General features: G+C 50.2%; 1 protein-coding gene across 1 annotated transcript in view; it reads left to right on the top strand.

Annotated features, from left to right (window-relative positions):
* Positions 1-341: 341 nt before the first annotated feature.
* The window catches only part of RAP1GAP2 (RAP1 GTPase activating protein 2), a 177,522-nt gene continuing 159,070 nt past the window's right edge, over positions 342-18,793 (top strand). The window contains exons 1-2 of the mRNA XM_057715860.1: positions 342-460; positions 818-853. Coding sequence (XP_057571843.1) covers positions 831-853 — 23 coding nt within the window. The 5' untranslated portion in view covers positions 342-460; positions 818-830. The remainder of the gene's footprint in view (positions 461-817; positions 854-18,793) is intronic.

The raw sequence follows: 18,793 nt of genomic DNA, 5'->3' as shown, positions 1-18,793 counted from the left end.
CCCCTAAACAAGAGGAGACACAGACAGTGGGAGTCTCGCCTACCTTTCTGTCTGTGGAGAAAGGAAGGGGCCTCTTTTACCAGCCATAAGGGCTGGCATATGCAGAGGGTAAAAATAGAAGCCTAGCAGCCCTGCCTTGCCTTCCAGCGAGGGTGGGCGCAGGCTGGGGCGGAGTTGCTGGCTGCCGGGACAGTCTGCCACAAACGTGATCTTCCCAGCTCTGCGCTCCGGTGCCTGACAGATCCCACCTCCCGTGCACCCTGGAGCCTGCTGTCAGGTTCTGTCTCAGGAGTGGCTTATGCCTCCTTGGAGGAACTGGCAGCTCCCAGGGCAGGATGGTCCCTGGTGCTGGAGGTCGTGGCATCTTTCTAAAGCAGAAGCCCGGAAAATATCCAGGCACTGATTGTCCAGCTGCCGTGACCCAGGAGGCTGGGTTGCAGAGTCCTCCTGTGGACCTTGGGTAACGAAGGGAGAGACGGCATACAAAGTGTTTTAGGTCCCTGGGTCTGGAGTCAGATACCGGGATCTAGAGGGGGCCAGTGATTTCACCCGCCCGAGCCTGTTTCCTCATCTCTAAAATAGGGAGAATAAAAGGACCTGTCTCCCCAGGGTTATGAGTGGCTCCAGCCCTCCCAGAACTCCCAGTCCTCCCTTCCTGGGCTGGAGGAGAACTTCCTTCCTCCTGAAGCAGCGCTGTCCGCTGCAGAGCCCTGTGGGGCTGGTGGTCTGGGCTGGCCCCGGGACCTGTCCTCTGCAGGTGCTAGGTGGGAGCCTTCAGCCCCGGCACTGACGGAAGGCCTTGCTTTTCTCTCGGCAGGATCGACAAGACCATGCTGGCGAGCCTGAAGGTCAAGTGAGTAGCCACTTCCTGTTATGTAAAGGTCAGAGGTAACAGCACGCGGAGCTCCGCTGGGGCCCTCATTTCCCTCCTGGTTGTGGGAAACGTGAGCGTGGTTGTTGCATTTGTCAGATTCTCCATCTCAATCCAGGGGTTCGTGGACTTGGAGGAGGCTGGACTGGGCCCTTGATTCCTGAAGTGTCCAGGGAAAGGCAGAGGCTGGGAAGCAAGCGGGAGACAGCATGGTGGAAATGTGTACAGCAGTGAAACTGTCAGGCCACAACTCAAGGGTATAAGAAAGGGAATTGTATTTTCCATCACTTTAATTTTTATATGGAGCCCCAATCCCGTCAGCTGACCCCCCCCTCTTGTTTTTGGCCGCATCGAGTGGCACGTGGAACTTCCCCAACCAGGAATCGAACCTGTGCCCCCCGCAATGGAAGTGCTGGGTCTTAACAACTGCACCACCAGGGAAGTCCAAGGCTGCCTTTTTGACATTCCCACCTACCTGGAAAATTGTGCCACACAGTTCTAGGACCTGATAAAACACCCCAGCATGTGTGTGTGTGTATGTGTGTGTGTGTGTCTGGTCAGTTGGTCATTCTGTCATCTATTACCAGACATCTGTCATCCTGGTCAGCCTGGCCCTGGAGCTCTCTGAGAATTCTGGGACCAGATTCAGGGTCTGGGGCTTTTCTGCCTCAGTTTACCACGTGTCTGCTCATCTGTCTGGGGAGCCCTGAGCAGGCAGCCCTTTACCCTAGAACATCTGACGGCTTCTCTCTCATCACCGCTGTTCTTTTCCCTCCATGTTTCTGGTCAAACCATTTCATCTGCATCGGGATCCTCTTTCCCCCTTGGGATTTAACAAAAGTCAGCTCTCAACTGCATCCCTCCCACGGGCAACGAGTACTGACCAACAACCTTCTCCAGTTGAATCAGTTGAAAAGGGAGGAAATTCTAGGAGGGAAAAACAGCATTGGTCACTAGCTCAAAATATTATCGCGCCACATGTGAACTGGCTTGTGCATGAAAAATTCCTCTCCTGAGTGTCCTCCTTCGGAGGCAGCCCCTCCTGCTCGTAACTCCCCCATCTCAGCTGAAAGGTTTTCCAGGCTGGCCTCTCTTTGCCGTGCCATTTAGTTGCCGGCAGTGACCATGCATCCCCTGGGGCAGGTCCCTGGACAGAGCACAGCCAGTCTTGAGAGTTGGCACGTAAAGGAGGTCAAAACAAGGAGGCTTCCTACTCTGGTTTGTTTTGCTTGGAAGGGTGAGGGTGGGCCGTTAGCAGGGCAGGGATGGGTGGCACACAGTCCCTGCCCTCTGAGAGCTTTCAGTCTCTCTGCAGAGTTGATGCCAGGGATGCAGTGGGAGCAGTCTTGGAAGACTGCCAGGAGGAGGTAGCTTCTAACATAGTTCTTAAAGATGGGGAGGGACAATGGGCCCACCTGGGCCTGTGCTGGTTGGCATGGGGTGTGCATCAGTGCAGTCCAGTGTTTGGGGCAAGTCACTCTCGGGCAAGACACTTAACTTCTCTGGACTTTAGTTTCCGTATCCCTTGTCCAATGGGCACAACAGTGTCTGGCCTTCCTAGAGCTTCCTATCTGCCTATTGCATGAGATGCTAGGTAGGAAGCTGAATTATTAAGGGGCGTAGAGTGGCAGGAGTGGGTTTGGGTTTATTTTTTGGTGCAGTCTTGGGACATCTAGTTCAGTTTCACAAGTGTATATTGAGGGCCTGTTTGTTTTAAGTAGTAAAGATGATACATGTAACAGGAAGGGAACTACGAGGGTGAGGCAAAAATTATCCACGCTCTGGCAGTAGAATTTATTTTAATTAACTTTTAGAAAAGACAAATAGATCATTCTTTGACACAGTCTCCTTGCTTTTCAATACACTTTGTCCATCTGTCAACAAGCTTTCATGTTCCCTCATTAAAAAAGGTTTTAGGCTGAGCTGTGAGCCACGAATGCACCACTGTCTTCACTTCTTCATTAGAAGTGAATCTTTATCCTCATAGGGCTGCTTTCAGGGGACCAAACAGGTGAAAGTCCGATGGAGCAAGATCAGGACTGTAGGGAGGATGCTTTAACACCTCAAAATGAAGTTTTTGCAGCGTGTTGACGATGTGGGCCGAAGTGTGTGGACGTGCATTGTCATGCAGGATCACAATGCCCTTGGATAGCAGTCCTCTGTGTTTAATCTGAAGTTTAGGCTTCAGCTCTTCAATAAGCATCTCTATCCATTCATACACACTTCTTCGCGACAAAACACTTTCTCCATACTGCGCACAAAATCTTGGATAAATAAAGGCACCAGGTACACCCTCAGAAAACAAAAAACGAATCACTGCACGCTGATCTTCTTTCATGCAGATCACAAGTGGGGCATCCATTTTTGCTTGCACTGCAGTTACAAGTGAACTAATGTAACATGTTCACACCTGCACAGCAGTGACTGGCGAGACAGTAGCCTTGAACAGAAAGTGCTGATGAGACAGTGCGGCCAATAGGTTTTAATATAACTAGAGTGCAGATAATTTTTGACTCACCTTTATAATTACAAGGTGGAGTGAGGGGCTGGGGGCATGGGCCTGTGTGGAGATTGGGACCCCAGTGGGGTCTCTGGGTACGTGGCAGACTTTCTGAGGCTTAGCCTTTGGGGAGGTGGTGTTGCGAGGGTTGTTTGGGACTGTGTTCCTACATGTACTTGGTTAAGATTCTTTTGATTGCGAGAAACAAAAACCAATTGTAATCTGGTTAAGCAAAAAATGGAATTTATGGACAAAAATCCCTGGTGCCTTAGGGAACCGAAGGGGAGGAGGTGGAGCTGAAGCTCAGGGCTGTTGAACAGGAACTGGAAATCCATCCCCATCAGAATCCCAGCTGTCAGGACTTCCTAGGTGGTGCAGGGGTTAAGAATCCACCTGCCAAAGCAGGGGACATGGGTTTGATCTCTGGTCCAGGAAGATCCCACATGCCTCGGAGCAACTAAGCCTGTGCGCCACAACTGTTGAGCCTGTGTGCTGCAGCTACTGAAGCCTGTGTGCCTAGAGCCCATGCTCTGCAACAAGAGAAGCCACCACAATGAGGGCCCCGAACACCACAGTGAAGAATAGCCCCCTGTGTACAGCAACAAAGACCCAACGCAGCCAATAAATAAATAAATTTTTAAAATTATTAAAAAAAAATCCCAGCTGGTTTCCTTGTGAAAATTGATAAACTGATCCTAAAATTCATATGGAAATTCAAGGATAATCTTGAAAAAAGAAGAACCAAGTTGGACAACTATACTTCGGGATTTCAAATTTACTGCCAAGGAACAGTAATCGAGAGAGTTTGGTACTGGCATAAGGATAGGCATATGGATCAATGGAATAGAATTCAGAGTCCAGAAATAAACCCTCACATTTGTGGTCAATTGATTTTCAACAAGTATGTCATGACAATTCAATGGAGAAAAATAGTCTTTCAACAAATGGTGCTGGGACAACTGATATCCACATGCAAAAGGATGAAATTGAATTCCTCTCTCACACCATATACGAAAATTAACTCAAAATGGATCAAAGACCTAAATGTAAGAGCCCAAACTATCAAACGCTTAGAAGAAAACACAGATGAAAATCTTCGTGACCTTGGATAAGGCAGTGGTTTCTCAGGTGTGACACCAAAAGCACAAGCAGCAAAAACAAGAACAACAAATTGATTATTTGAACTTCATCAAAATCAAAACCTTTGTGTTACAAAGGACACCAACAGGAAAATAAAAAGACAACACACCAAATGGGAGAAAATATTTTCAAATCACATATCTGATAAGGGACTCATATCTAAAATATATAAAAAACTAACAACTCAATAATACAGAAACAAAAAGAATTTAAAAATAAGCAAAGACTCTGCATAGCCATTTTCCCAGAGAAGTTATATAAGTGGCCAGTGAGCACATGAAAAGATGTTCAGCATCATTAGTCATCAGGGAAATGGACGTGAAAGCCACAGTGAGATATTACTTCACACCCGCTAGAATGACTATAATCAAAAAGACAGATAATAGCAAGTGTTGGTGAGGATGTAGAGAAATTGGAAGCCTTATATGCTGCTGGTGGGAATGTAAAATGGTGCAGCTGCTTTGGAAAACAATTTGGCAGTTTCTCAAAAGGTTAAACATAGAGTTACCACATGACCAGCAACTCCATTCTTAAGTGTACATCCAGGAGAAATGAAAACCTGTCCATAGAGAAACTTGTACCTAAATGTTCATAGCAACAGTATTAATAATAGCCCAAAGTGGAAATAACCTGAATGTCCATCAACAGACGAATGGATAAACAAAACGTGTCATAACCATACCATGGTATATTATTTCGCCATAAAAAGAATGAAGTACTGATTCATGCTACAACATAGATGAACCTTGAAACCATTACAAGTGAAAGTTAGTCACGGAAACCCACATGTTGTGTGATTCTATTTATATCAAATGGCTAGAATAAGCAAATCCATAGAGACAGAAAATAGATTAGTGGTTTCCTAGGGCTGAGGAGGTTGTTGGGAGAATAAGGGGAGTGAATGCCAAGATCCAGGCATCTTTTTTGGGGGATGAAAATGTTCTGGGACTAGTTCATGGTAATGGTTGTACAACCTTGTGAATATACTAAAAACCATTGAATTATATATTTAGAAATGGTGAATTCTATAGTAAATAAACTATATCTTAATAAAACTGTTAAAAAAAAGAGGGAATCTGATTGGCCCAGCATGGTCCAATTAGTTTAGCTGGAGAGATGGGGTTTATGGATAAAATACATTTGCTGCAGCCACCTCTCTCTGTGGGAGGGGTTGGTTCTCAGAGAAGGATGAGTTGTGGGCTGGGCAGACACAACAGGAGGTTTTATCCAGTCACCCCCATGACCCTTAGGACTAAAAAGAAGATCAGTAGACGCTCCCTCATCCTCCTCCCCACTAATACCTAAGAGGAAATTCTGCCCAGGTGCCCAGCGTATGACCCTGCTCACTGACAGGTCCTTAGGCAGCCAATTGCACGTGCTAGGGCTCTGCCAGGTACCCAGATGCTGCCTGCCTTCTGCCTCTGCTGGGGGAGACATCTTTCTCTACTAATGCAACCCATTGGCTTCTCCACTGAGCACCAGATACCCCTGGACTGCAGCCCATGCTCCCGATCGTCTCAGCTCCTTCCCCAGGGACCTGGTGTCCTTGACACGAAGACAGTCAGCCATGCACCTCCTGGAAATGTCCCTGGGCTATGCAGCTCTGAAGATGGGGGTTCTGGCACCACCATCATTGAGCACTTACTAGGTGCTCACTTGTCATCACAGTTTCCCTGAGGTTTTACAGTCACCTCGTGAAGCAGCTACCACTACTGTCTGCATTTTACAGAAGAGAAGGGGAGGCTCGGGAGATTAGGAATCTTGGTCAAGGTCATCAGGGAGTAGGTCGTGCAGCTGGGATTTGAATCCAGATCTGTACTTCATGGCTGGTTCAGTCCAGGCTGGAGCTGAATCGTTCTCAGCACCCATCCCCTCCCCACTTGCCCATTCTTTTCCCGATGCTGGTAGAGTCTGGTGCTTTGGCCCCTGAGTGCATCTCTGCCTCCACAGTGCTGCGGGTGGGTGGGTGGGTGGGAGGGCCCAGCCCCCTGCTGGAGGCCCAGATTGAGAGGGCTCTGGGGTACCTGAATGATGAAGAGCCTCAGAGGCAAGGGGTGCAGGGGGCCTGGAGCCACACAGGAACACTGGAGAGGGGGGTGGTGGCAGCATACGCAGGGGAAAAAGTGGGAGGCGGAGACTAACAAATTGTTAACCTCTCCAAGCCTCAGTTTTCCCATCTGTGAAATGGGAGGGTTGGACTAGTGTCCAAGCTGCTCTCTTCTAGCTTTGACTTTCTGAGAGTTCAACTTCATGCCTTGTGTCCTTTTGCATTTCTCCCAGGACCTTGATGATGGTAGGTGCTCACTGTTGAATAAGTGGACACAGGCATGAATGAGTGAGTGTCTTTGAGAGCAGAGGCTCTGCATCTCTGGCTCCCCCGAGTCTAACACCGTGCCTGGCAGGTGGCAGGTGGCAGGTCCTCAGTCTGTATTTCCTGGACGAATCAGTGATGGGTCATCGTGGTTAGCCCATCACATGAAGTGGAGGGCTGGAGAGAGAGGGGCAGGGTCAGCGGGTGGGGAACTCCCCCCTCTCCATCCTGCTCCCGGGCCAGCTTGGGATAAGGTCTGTGTTGTAGTGGTTGAGCCACAGTCTGACTGGATTCCCGCAGAGGAGAGCCCAGGTGGGCAGGGCCAGGTGTTTGCTCCTGGAGGTCCTTGAAGCAGCATCCAGAGGAGGACCTGAACTGGCGGCCTCTGATACTTTTCTCCACTCCTTTTTTTGCTGCGTCTTGCCCTCCCTCGCAGAGACTCCTGCTTCTTTGCTAAAAAAAAAAAAAAAAAAAAAAAGAAGAGATGCGTGTGTGTGTGTGTGTGTGTGTGTGTGTGTGTGTGTCTGCTGCATGGGCTGGTAAGCCGTGCTCCAGCCATCTGAGATGACCACGGTACACAGGCACTGGCCATCGTGGGACTGGGTGCGCGTGGAGATGGTGGAGTGTAGCCTGTCTGCTCTGCTGGGGCAGAGTATCACACACATTCCTGACGACGGGGAAGTTAGAACCCATTGCCCTGTAGGGCGAGGAATTCAACTTTTTTAAAAAATTTATTTATTTATTTATTGGCTGTGTTGGGTCTTCGGTGCTGCCCACACGTGCGGGCGTTCTCTAGCTGTGGTGAGCAGGGCTACTCTTCGTAGTGGTGCACAGGCTTCTTGTTGCAGTGATTTCTCTTGTCGTGGAGCATGGGCTCTAGGCACTCGGGCTTCAGTAGCCGCGACATGTGGGCTCATTAGTTGTAGCTCACGGGCTCTAGAGCGCAGGCTCATTAGTTGTGGCGTACAGGCTTAGTTGCTCCGCGGCAGGTGGGATCTTCCTGGACCAGAGATTGAGCCTGTGTCCCCTGCATTGGCAGGTGAAAAAGAATCCAGCTTTTTAATTGATGGTCCCTGCTCTTGGTCACTAGAAGTGGGCATCTCTAGTTAGAGAGAAAGCACGTAGTAGGGCCCAGAGGTCACTCTGCCGTCTTATTTCTTCTTCAGGAAAAGGAGGGAGAGGGCCTAGAGGACCTGTGTTCCCAGCAGCCTGGCTGGGACAGCATCTCAACTGTCCTGTGGTTTGGTCAGAAGATACCACACAGCCGCCCCTGCTCTAGGTTTCAGGTTTCACCAGCTAAGAATTCAAAATTCTATTTGAAGGGAGGTGAGCATATAGGGCAGCAGCAGACGCTGTGTCTCAGTGTAACTCCCTCTGGGCTCTGGGGACCCTGATGGCAGCTGCTGGAGCCATTGTCCGTGCAGGATGGGGGCTTGCCGCATTTAGAATGTTCAATTTCTCTCAGTGTCACAGCCCTTTTAAACTTAGGACTTCAGTCCCCATCCTGTGAGGATTAAGGACAAAATCTGGGTGATTCCCTGTGTAGACGTCTGCCTCTCCAGGTTCTCTTGGTGTTGTTAGCAAGGCTACATCCTTGGGAGTGGGGTGGGGAGCAGAGTCAGGGCCCAGGCACCTGTGCCTCCAGTCTCTGCCTTCAGCTTTCTAGCCTTCCTTCCAGAAAGCCCATCCTTCCACAGTCCACCCCTTGATTCCAATGTAATGGCTTTTTTTCATGCATCGGTTGAGGGCCACGATCAACGATTCATTTTTCCCATCTTTGACCACCAGGTCTTTGTTTACTGTGGGTGACAAGAACCCCCCAGCTTTGTTATTTTGGCTGAGAAGCATGTGGGATCTTAGTTCCCCGACCAGGGATCGAACCTGTGCCCCCCTGCAGTAGAAGCACGGAGTCTTAACCGTGGTGGTCCAGGGAAGTCCCTACAAGAATCCTTGAGGCACTACAAAGGTGTTCTAGAACCTTCTGAGGCTGTCCCATCTCAGTCAACTCTTCTCCTACACATCTAGGGTGTCTACTGAGTTTGCTGGGGTTTCCAAGGGCAGGGAGAGCTTAATGTTTTGGGGGGTTAGAAGGCTGAATCCGTTCAGCTCACACGTACCTGGCACCTACATTTGAAGCCCAGTGCTTGGCCCTGGGGCTGGTAGGGAAGCAAAGATGAAAAAGACAGTCTCTGCTCATGAAAGCTTATAGTCCCGTAGGGAGACAGACGGACAATTGCCGTGGAATGAGACAAGTGCTAACAGAAACGTCCTCAGAGAGGATGGAGGGGGGCTTCCTGGGGACTTGGTGATGCTTCAGCCGTCTCTGAGGGTGAGCGAGGTCAGCCTGCTGAGGGGAGGGGCTCCGGGCAGCAGCAGGAGCGCACAGGCGGTGAGCTGTGAGTGGCGCGGGCTGGGAGGGGCCTGGGTGCAGTTATTACACCAGACGGATCCCTGGGTGCGCGTGTGGGGGCAGGCCGGGCCACCTCCAGGAGTGTGGGAGGGCTGTGTGGAGGGCTGGGCTTGCCTCTCTGCGTGGCCGGGAGCCAGGGAAAGGCTTTAAGGCGGGGGAGTAACGTGGCCAGATTTGAGTCTGAATGCCCTGCTGGCTGCCATCTGCGGACGCATCGAAGAGCTTGGAGGCCGGTGCTGGGCCACTGGGGGGGGGGAGAGCGGACAGATTGGGGAGCTGCCGAGGAGGTGGACTCCCCAGCCTGGAGCAGCTTGGATGTGGGAGGTGAAGGCAAGGGCAGGGGTCAAGGTGAAGACTGAAGTTTCTGGGTGAGCCCTGTGGTGGATGTTGGTCCCGTGTACGGAGATGGGGAGTTTGGACAGCCCGGGGTAGAGGGAGCGAGGAAGGCTCTGAATATACAGTCTCTGCTCCTCCTTCCCCGTCTCCTCTCCCATGTGGCTGGCTTAGATCCTGGCCTTCACACCTACCTGCCACGCTCGCACAGAGGGTCCCAGAGGAGACAGCAGCATCTTGAGGGGTGCGGGAGCCGGTGGGCGGCTCGGGAAGCAGGCCGGGCGGAGCCCTCTGCCTGTCCTTGCAGGCAGAGCTGGTGGTGGTCCCGGCCTCAGCACCCGGCCCCTCCTCCAGCTCCAGGTGTGCCTTTGGCAGGTGAGCCCCAGGTGAGCGCTAGCTGGTGCCGCCGCTCTTGTGACCGACAGCTGGCCACACGGGGCGTGCAGGGAACCCACTTCCAGACATGTTCCAGGTGGGGCCGAGGGGACACCCCTGTTTCTGACTCAAGTATCAACCCTAGTTCATTGATACTTTAGGATGGTCCCCGAGCCCGAGGACAGCGCTGCTGTGTGTAGGCGTGTGTAGGCGTGTGTGCATGCTTGTCCGTGCAGGTGGACATGAGCTTTGAGGGCCCATGTGGGTGACTGTGTGGTGTCTTTTTTGGCTTTAGCAAGTTCCTATGGTAACCATGAACATGCCTGTTTTGGGATCTGGAGTCGTGGGGCGTTGAGTGGCTACAGGGAGAAGCAAGGCGGGCGGGTGCTTCGCCGGCATTTGGGCTGTGGCCTGATTTCATTGCCAGGCGCGGGGTGGGGGAAGCACCTGGAGCTGCCATTTGCCAGGCAGCAAGGTCTGCACACTCCAGGGATACGTGTGCTGCTGGCCCTCCTCCTGGCCGGTCCCCACCATGCCCAGGAAGCCCTGGTGAGTCCCTGTTCTGGTTTCTTGAGGGACAAGCAGCTCCCTGGGTCTCGACCAGGTCTGGCGGGTATCTGATGATGGGCGGCAGGGAGCTGGCCGGCAGCTCTGGCCAGTACGTGCTGGGCACTGGGGCTCTTCTGAGATGGGTGTGGGGTGGTGGGGCGGAGGGGCTCTGCTGATTCCTGGGGCCCCGTGGTGGTGTTTTCCGCGTGGCTGGGGAGCTGAATGGTGCTTGTTGATCCGTGAGACAGGGCCAAGGGTGTGGGGAAGCAGAATGCAGATGGGGCAACCTGTGGCCTGCCAGCCCAGGTCCAACTATGCTTGGGCGGGCCTCCTCACCCCATTCAGCTCCCTGAGAGTCCTTGTGGACCCCTGGGGCTCTGGCCCTGCCCTTGAGCTTCTTCAGAGGCCTGCTGCCTTGTGCTGGAAGGGAAGGCTCGGAGTCCTGCAGGGAGGAGGCTGGGGGCTCGGAGTCCTGCAGGGAGGAGGCTGGGGGGCTCTGCCTGGCTCATCAGGGGCTGAATTTGGCCAAGGCTGGGGAAGAATTGCTTTCCACTAGGCTTTGGCGAGAGGCTCTGACGCCCCACACTGTGCATCCCTTGTGTTTCCTGTCCACACACGGTGGACCTTGGCGTGTGTTGGGACCCCTGCATCCCCTTGGAGAGGCTCCTGAGGGACAGGGGCCCAGGAAGCACTCAGAGGGGTCTGGAGTTGGGGGTGCTTGCTTCTATTGCCTTCTGCCTGCTGGGTCCTCTGAGGCTGGGAGCAGGGAGTGGGGATGGGGTGTCAGGAGGGGATGTAGATGGACCTCCAGCTTTGTGCTGGGAGCCCCCCTCAGGAACTAGCTGCTCCCTCTGCCTCCGAGGGGGCCCTGGGTGAGGCTCTTCTGGGTTGGGGGCCACTGTGTGGCAGGGGTTGCTGGGTCTGGCTGGGGGCTGTGGTTCTGGTGAAGGGCAAGGGGAGTAGACGTTCTGTGCTTTTTCCAGACTATCTTGGCCTTCCCTCTCTGGAGGAGTCCAGAGCCTAATCCCCGACGCCTTTTCTTGGGAGCGTTGGAAAAGCGAGAGGAGAGCCTTCAGGAGAGATCCCCAGATCTCTGGAGTCCTTGAGTCTTGGGGCTTGAAATAAAAAGGTCAAATTAGCCACTATGTGACTTCCTTGTGCCCCTAAAACAAGTCACCCAACCCGAGCGTGATTACCTCCAGTGACGGGGAGCTCATTATCTTGTAAGGATACCTATTGTATTGCAATACAGCTCCGATTGTTCAGAGCTGACCTTTATTTTTATCAGGAGTCTTTGGAACTGCCACCACTTGGCCCCTCACCTCCCACCCCTAAACAAGGCTAATAATCCTTTTTCCTGAGAACCCCTCAGACTTTGGCGGGTTCCTGTTCCTGCTCTTCCCTGAGTCTCCTGTTCCCCTGGCACGTCATCCCTGGCCTCTTTGGCTCTGTTTGGGATTTCTCACTGCCTGGGCTGATCTTTGTTGGAAGTGTTCCGGTTTTCTAGGCTTCATTTTGAAGTCTGGCCAAAGGGATTGGCCCCGGGCAGCCTGCAGGAGCCTGATGGACATGAGGATGGACAACGAGAGATCATGGGCTTCAACGTCCTTAGTTACAGATCAGTACGCTGAGACCCTAAGTGGGGATGCCCCTAACTTGAGATGGCCCGGCGCGAAGGCAGTGGGCAGAGGACCAGGTCACGAGAGGTGGGCTGTCGGCCTCTGTGCAGTGCGTGGCTCCTTTCCTGGTTCCCTGTCAGCTCCTCTGTCTTGGCCACTTTCTGATTTAGGACCTGGTCTCTTCTTTCTGAAGACAGACCTGATGCCTGCGGGGATCTGGCAAGGCCAAATACAGCCGCCGGGAGGGGCCTGGGCCGCACTGGCAAGCACACCTCTGTGCTCTGCAGGAACGCCGCCTGTCTCCCCAGATCTTCCACGTTACAGCAGAAGCTGGAAATCTGGCGCTTTAGGCAACATCTTGACAACTAGCTCAAGAATTAAAAAAAAACAAAAAAACACAAACCGTATGTGACCCATCCTGCAGGCCAGATTCATCCCACCTGTGCGCCACTTCTGCTCCAGGTGTGTCTGCCCTGTGGGTCTCAGCTCCTGTCTCCCTGTGGCCGACTCCCTGGTGCCTTCTCTCCAAGTCACCCCTTCCTGGTGCTCTCACCCCCGCCCTCAGCCACTGATGGGTCATTTCCTGCTCTGGCTCCAGACTGGACTCACTGTCAATTAACCTTTTCTCTCTTCCATATCCAGTTCTTTCTCTGTCACTCGGTTGTGTAGCGCCTGAGTCACGGGGGTTTCTCCTCTCCCGCCCACCTCCCCGTTCAGGCCCATTATCTCCTGCCCAGACGGTGACACAGGCTGTCTAATTAACCTCCTCCTCTGGCCTCCGCCAGCTCTAACATCATCCCCATCTCTAAGTGCTCCAAGGAGGCCTGGATCCCAGCACTGATGGTAGACCTTGTTAGTACTCATTCCACATGGACTTGTCCTTGGGACCCTGGTTGGGGGCTGGGCAGTTGTCTTCTTTTTTTAATTAATTAATTACTTAATTTTACTTTGGCTGCGCTGGGTCTCTGTTGCAGCACGCGGGCTTTCTCTAGTTGTGGCTTACGGGCTCTAGAGCATGCGGGCTCAGTAGTTGCGGGGCGCGGTATGTGGGATCTTAGTTCCCCGACCAGGGATCGAACCCAAGCCCCTTGCATTGGGAGCACGGAATCTTAACCACTGGACCACCAGGGAAGTCCCTCCGGGCAGTCTTTGGTTGTGTTTACTCCCCAGTGACTTCTCTTTCTGGCATTAGCATCCACTAACCATCCGTGGTCCACAGCACATAGTGGGATCCTCCGTGGCCCCAACCAAGGCATTGGTTCTCAAGCGTTTCTTCACTTTGGTATCACCTGGGAGGCCCCCCCCAAAACTCTCACGCCCAGGCCACACCCAATTCCAGATTTGGAAATCAGAGTGTCTAGGATGGGACCCAGCATCAGCACTTTTAAAAGATTCCTGGGCGATTCCCAGCAATGTTTGGGAACCCCTGTCCCAAGGGATAGATGAGTGTGATGAATGTCAGTGGCTCAGGTGGGGCTGGATGTTAAAATGGGCTGTAGGAGGGTGAGTCTCTAGCCCAGGGTTTCTGTTGACCTTGGGGCTGGAGAATTCTTTGTTGAGGGGATTCTCCTGTGCACTGTAGGACGTGGAACAGCATCTCCAACTTCTGCCCCTGAGATGCAAGCAATCCACTCCCAGTAGTGACAATCAAAAACGTCTCCAGACACTGCTGAGTTTCCAGGGTAGGGATATAAGATCTCCCCCGACCCACTGCGAAATGTTGCTCCCAGCCCAGACAGGCCCACCTCTACAGCATTCTAAAGTATTTGCCAAAGAAAAGGCTACCAGCTGGTGAACCCCATCTTGGTGGTTAATCCATGGGCTTTGGACTCAGGAAGCTCATGTTTAAATCCTGAGTCTACCAGCTGGGTGACCTTGGGCAAGTTATTTAACCTCTCTGTGCTCAATACATTTCTAGTTTTTTTTTGTTTTTCTCCCCCTTACAACTGTGCCTCCTTTTGACCTTTAGCGCAGCCGGATGATGTGACTTGCTGTTTCCCAGCACTTTTCAGCCTTGATGTCTGCTTATGCTGACATGAAACGCCTTTACTTCCTCCTCCCCCATCAGCATCATCCCGCCCATCCTTCCAGGACCAGCTTAGATGCTGCTTCCTCCGTGAACACCTCCTTCCCTTTGAGAACAGAGCACTCCCTTCCTCGTGCTCCTGGAGCAGCTAGAACCTCAAGGGTCCCATTTAGCTCCTCCTGCCCATGGTGGTCCCGTGGTTTCTGTCCGTGTCCCTCTGCCCTTGAGGGCTCCGGGAGGCCCAGCCCGGGCTCCATCACTGTTTGTTGTCCAGGTGAGGCGGCTGACCCCTCCCTGCCCCGGACTGAGCTGCAGGTTACCGCAGTGTCATCCTCCACCCACGGCCCAGCTCATTCTGAGAGGGTGGAGTGGGCGGAAATCCGTGCCTGGCAGGCCACAAAGCCACATAACTGAATTTTGGAGCCCTGCCCTGGGGTGTGTGTGTGTGAGAACAGTCATTGCCTCTTTCTTGGTTGCCTTGCCACCGGCAGATGCCATTGGAATTGAGGAGCTTTGAAACACAGACTTGCCCAGACCCATTTCTGGGCCGAGGAACAGCCCCTGTCCCCACCCTGCCATGCCCTATCCCACCCTGTCAGTCCGCTCAACCTAGTGGACCGCTTAGCCGTCCACCCTGGCGGCAGGGCAGACCCACCCTGGGGACTCTGCTTCCTGAGGCCTGGGTGGGGCCCAGGAAACCTGTGTGTTATCAGGGCCAGAGGTGGTGCTTCTGATGCACCTGGGTTTGCAGCTGTTTGGGAACTAGTGACATTGAAAGCTCTCTTTCCCCACAGCACAGATTCAGTGGTTCGGTGCGTGTGCCCTGGGAGATCGGGGGCAAGTTACATAACCTCTCTGTGCCTCGATTTCTTTATCTGGGGGTAATAATGGTACCTATGTGACGGTACTATTGTTGTGAGGTTTAAAGCAGATGATCCAGGTGAAACATGGAGCACAGTGCCTGCCACACGGTCAGTGCCTGGTAACTGTTCCCTGCCTTAATAATTCTGATATTGGTAATACTAGTCCCACGCTGGGTAGCTACATGTAACCACGTGACATGCCCACATGCGTTCAAGCAGACCCCTCCGCGGGCAAACAGAGCCACGTGCACCCAGACCCCAGCCTGCTGCTGAGGACAGACACGTGCAGGTGGCGGTCCCTGCAGGCTCACGCATGGACACACGGTGCCTTGATAAACATAGCAGGAGAGCGGACGTATGTGTACACGGGGCCCAGATGATCGGGGCTTTTATTTCATTCACACTCTGACGTTATTCCTGGAGTTAGCAGCACCTGGGCTGAGCTCTGGGAGCGCAAGGTGCCCCTTGTTTCCATAGCAACCACAAATGCAGTAAAAATAGGAGGATGAGGGAAGAGATGGAAGAGGCCTGAGCCAGCTGCGCGGGGCATCCTGCCTGCTGTGGGCCTGGTCTCCACATCCTCAGCCACACTGAGCCTCCTGTTGCTTTAGTGTTTTAGAATAACGACATGGCAAACCACTGAGTACTCATGACCCAGAACTGACAGCTGTTGACATTGTGTCGCATTTTCATCAAACCTTTAAAAAAAAAAACTGTGTTAAAATATATACAGTGGCACTAATTACATTTATGATGTTGTCCAGCTGTCCCCACTATCCATTTCTAGAACTTTTACCTGATCGCAAATTGAAACTCTGTCCGCATTAAACACTAACTCTCCATTCCCCGCCTCCTGCCAGCCCCTGGCACCCACCATTCTACTCTCTGTCTCTCTGAATTTGACTGCACCCAGGTCCGTACTTAAGTGAAATCATGCAGTATTTGCCCTTTTGTGACTGCCTTATTTTTGTTAGCATAACGTACCCAAGGTTTATTTATGTTGTAGCGTATGTCAGAATTTCCTTCCTTTTTAAGGTTTAATATTATTTGCTGTATGTAAATGCCACATTTGGTTCATCCAGTCCTCAGTCAATAGACACTTGTGTTGCTTTCACCTTTTGGTTGTTGTGAATGGTGCAGCTATGAACATGGGTGTGCAAATATCTGAGTCCCTGCTTTCAGTGCTTTTGGGTTATATCTAGAAGCTGAATTGCTGGGTCATGTGGTAATTCTGCATCTAACTTTTTGAGCTTTTTTTTCTTTTTCAAAAGAAATAAAACATCATAAAGTTCCTGTAAGCACTCCTTCTCAGCCCCATTACCTTGTTTCCTCTGTTAGTAGAGGTGAGCTCTATCAGGAATTTGGTGTCCTTTTCTCAGTCCACATTTTTAATACTTTTACATTCATAAGATAGGAATCTAGAAACATAATACAGTTTTTTTGTGTGTATTAAAAATTCAAATGCATGATGTCCTTTCGAATTCATGTGTATGCTGGTGTTCTGACATCAGACTGCCGGGGTTCAGGTCTTCGCTCTGCCACTCAAGAGCCAAGAGACCTCAGGCAGGTTGCTTAATTTCTCTGGGCCTCAGTTTGTTCATCTGTAAATGGGAATAAGGGTAGAGCCTAAAACCTTCTGGTAGGGTTATTTTGGGGATTATGCAAACTTACATATGTCAAGTGCTTAGAGCAGTGTGGACACATAGAGGACAATAGATGCGTTAGCTGTTACCGTTATAGTTCTGCATTTGTACCGCTTCCCGTGGACTTTGCAATCTATCCATGGTATCAGACATAGGTCTGGCTCTTTTTAATTGCCATGTAGTATTTTTTTTTTTTTTTTGCACAAACATATCACATTTTTTGTTTACCACATTGCATCTTCTACTGATGGAAACTTACATCATTGTTTCCATTTTCTGATGTTGCAAACAGTGCTGCAGCCCTGTCTCCTCACCTGGCCCTCTGTGCTTGTGTGTGAGACGTCAGGTGGGGAGGGTCCAGGGGTGGGGCGGCTCTACCAGATGTAGGCAGATTGTCCTCAAGAGAGGTTTTACCACTGATACTCCTGCCAGGGGTGTGTGAGAATTCTCCTGGAGTCCTCTTCCCCGTGTCCCCACTGATACTTAATTTTCACGTTGATGTCATGAACGACAGAACATTTTATTTTATTATTTATTATACAAACATTAATTAATTAACTCTGAATAAGTGAATGAAGACTTTCATGACCTCCTTGAGTCTCTGTCCGCAGGCTTGGATGGATGTGTTTCTGTCCTCCTTTTTTTCTTCGCTGTATCACAAGAATTTTCCCATATTGGTACAGTCTTTTTTTCCCCTTTTAACAATAGCACTTTTCCTGATTATAAAAATAGTATGTGCTCACTGTAGATTTAGAAAATACATGCAAATATTGAGATGAAAAAATAAAAACCCATGACCCACCACCTAAAATGTTTTCATTTTGATGTGTTTCTTTAGTCTTTTTGTGCTTTTTAGTTTCCTTTTAAAACTTAGTATATAATGACATTTTCAACACCCTTATTCTTTAGAAACATAATTAAAAACATTGCACACCATATGATGTTCCATAGTTAATTTAACCATTTTTAAATTTTTAGATATTAAGGTTGTTTTTAAAAAATTAAAAAAAAAATTTTTCTTTTTTTTTTGGCTGTGCCATGTGGCTTGTGGGATGGAACCCCGGCCCACGGCAGTCAAAGCGCTGAGTCTTAACCACTGGACTGTCAGCTAAGTCTCTGTTGTTAATTTTTAACTATTAATTTGTAATGCTGCAAAAGCATCCTTGAGTATAAATCTTTGTGTGTATCTTTGATGATTTCCTATGGCTACCAATAAAGGTAAAATATTTTCACACTATTTATTTATTTAAGCTCTTTATTGGAATATAATTGCTTTACACTGTTGTGCCAGTTTTTGAGGTACACCAAAGTGAATTAGCTGTATTTATACATGTATTCCCCATATCCCCCCTCCCTTGACTCCCTCCCACCACTCCTATCCCATCCCCTAAGGCATCACCCATCATCAAGTTGATCTCCCTATGTTATGCAGCAACTTCCCACTACCTATCTATTTTACATTTGGTAGTGTATATATGTCAATGCTACTCTCTCACTTGGTCCCAGCTTCCCCTTCACCCCCCCACTCCTCACCACCCCGTGTCCTCAAGTCCGTTCTCTACATCTGCATGTTTATTCTTGCCCTGTCACTGGGTTCATCAGTACCATTTTTTTAAAGATCGCATATATATGAATTAGCATATGGTATTTGTTTTTCTCTTTCTGGCTTACTTCGCTCTGTATGACAGTCTCTAGGTCCATCACAGACTTATTTTTTAATTTATTTGAGAAAATATTTCTTAATGACTCGCCTATTTTTCTGTTGGGATATTCATATTTTTCTTGTTGATTTCTCTCTTATTTAAAGCTGTTAACTCTTTGTCATTTGTATTTTTATTTACAAATAGTTTTTCTCAGTTTCTGCCCTTTGCCCATAAATTTGACCATGTGGATTTTTGGTGCAAAAGTTTTCAATTTTAAGATAGTAAAATCTGTCAGTCTTTTTATTTGTGACTTATTTTTTTACTTTTACACTTAGAGAAGTCCTTCTCCATTCAGAAAGTTGATGGTTGCCTATATGTTCTATTTTAAAAAAACAGCTTTATTTCCAGTTTACGTTTTTTAAATTAATTAATTAATTAATTGGCTGCGTTGGGTCTTCATTGCCGAGCATGGGCTTTCTCTAGTTGCGAGGAGTGGGCTTCTCATTGCTG

This window comes from Hippopotamus amphibius, chromosome 17, assembly GCF_030028045.1.
Source record: "Hippopotamus amphibius kiboko isolate mHipAmp2 chromosome 17, mHipAmp2.hap2, whole genome shotgun sequence".
Lineage (NCBI taxonomy): Eukaryota > Metazoa > Chordata > Mammalia > Artiodactyla > Hippopotamidae > Hippopotamus > Hippopotamus amphibius.
The sequence above is the reverse complement of the archived record's forward strand: the minus strand, read 5'-3'. Positions and strand labels throughout refer to the sequence as shown.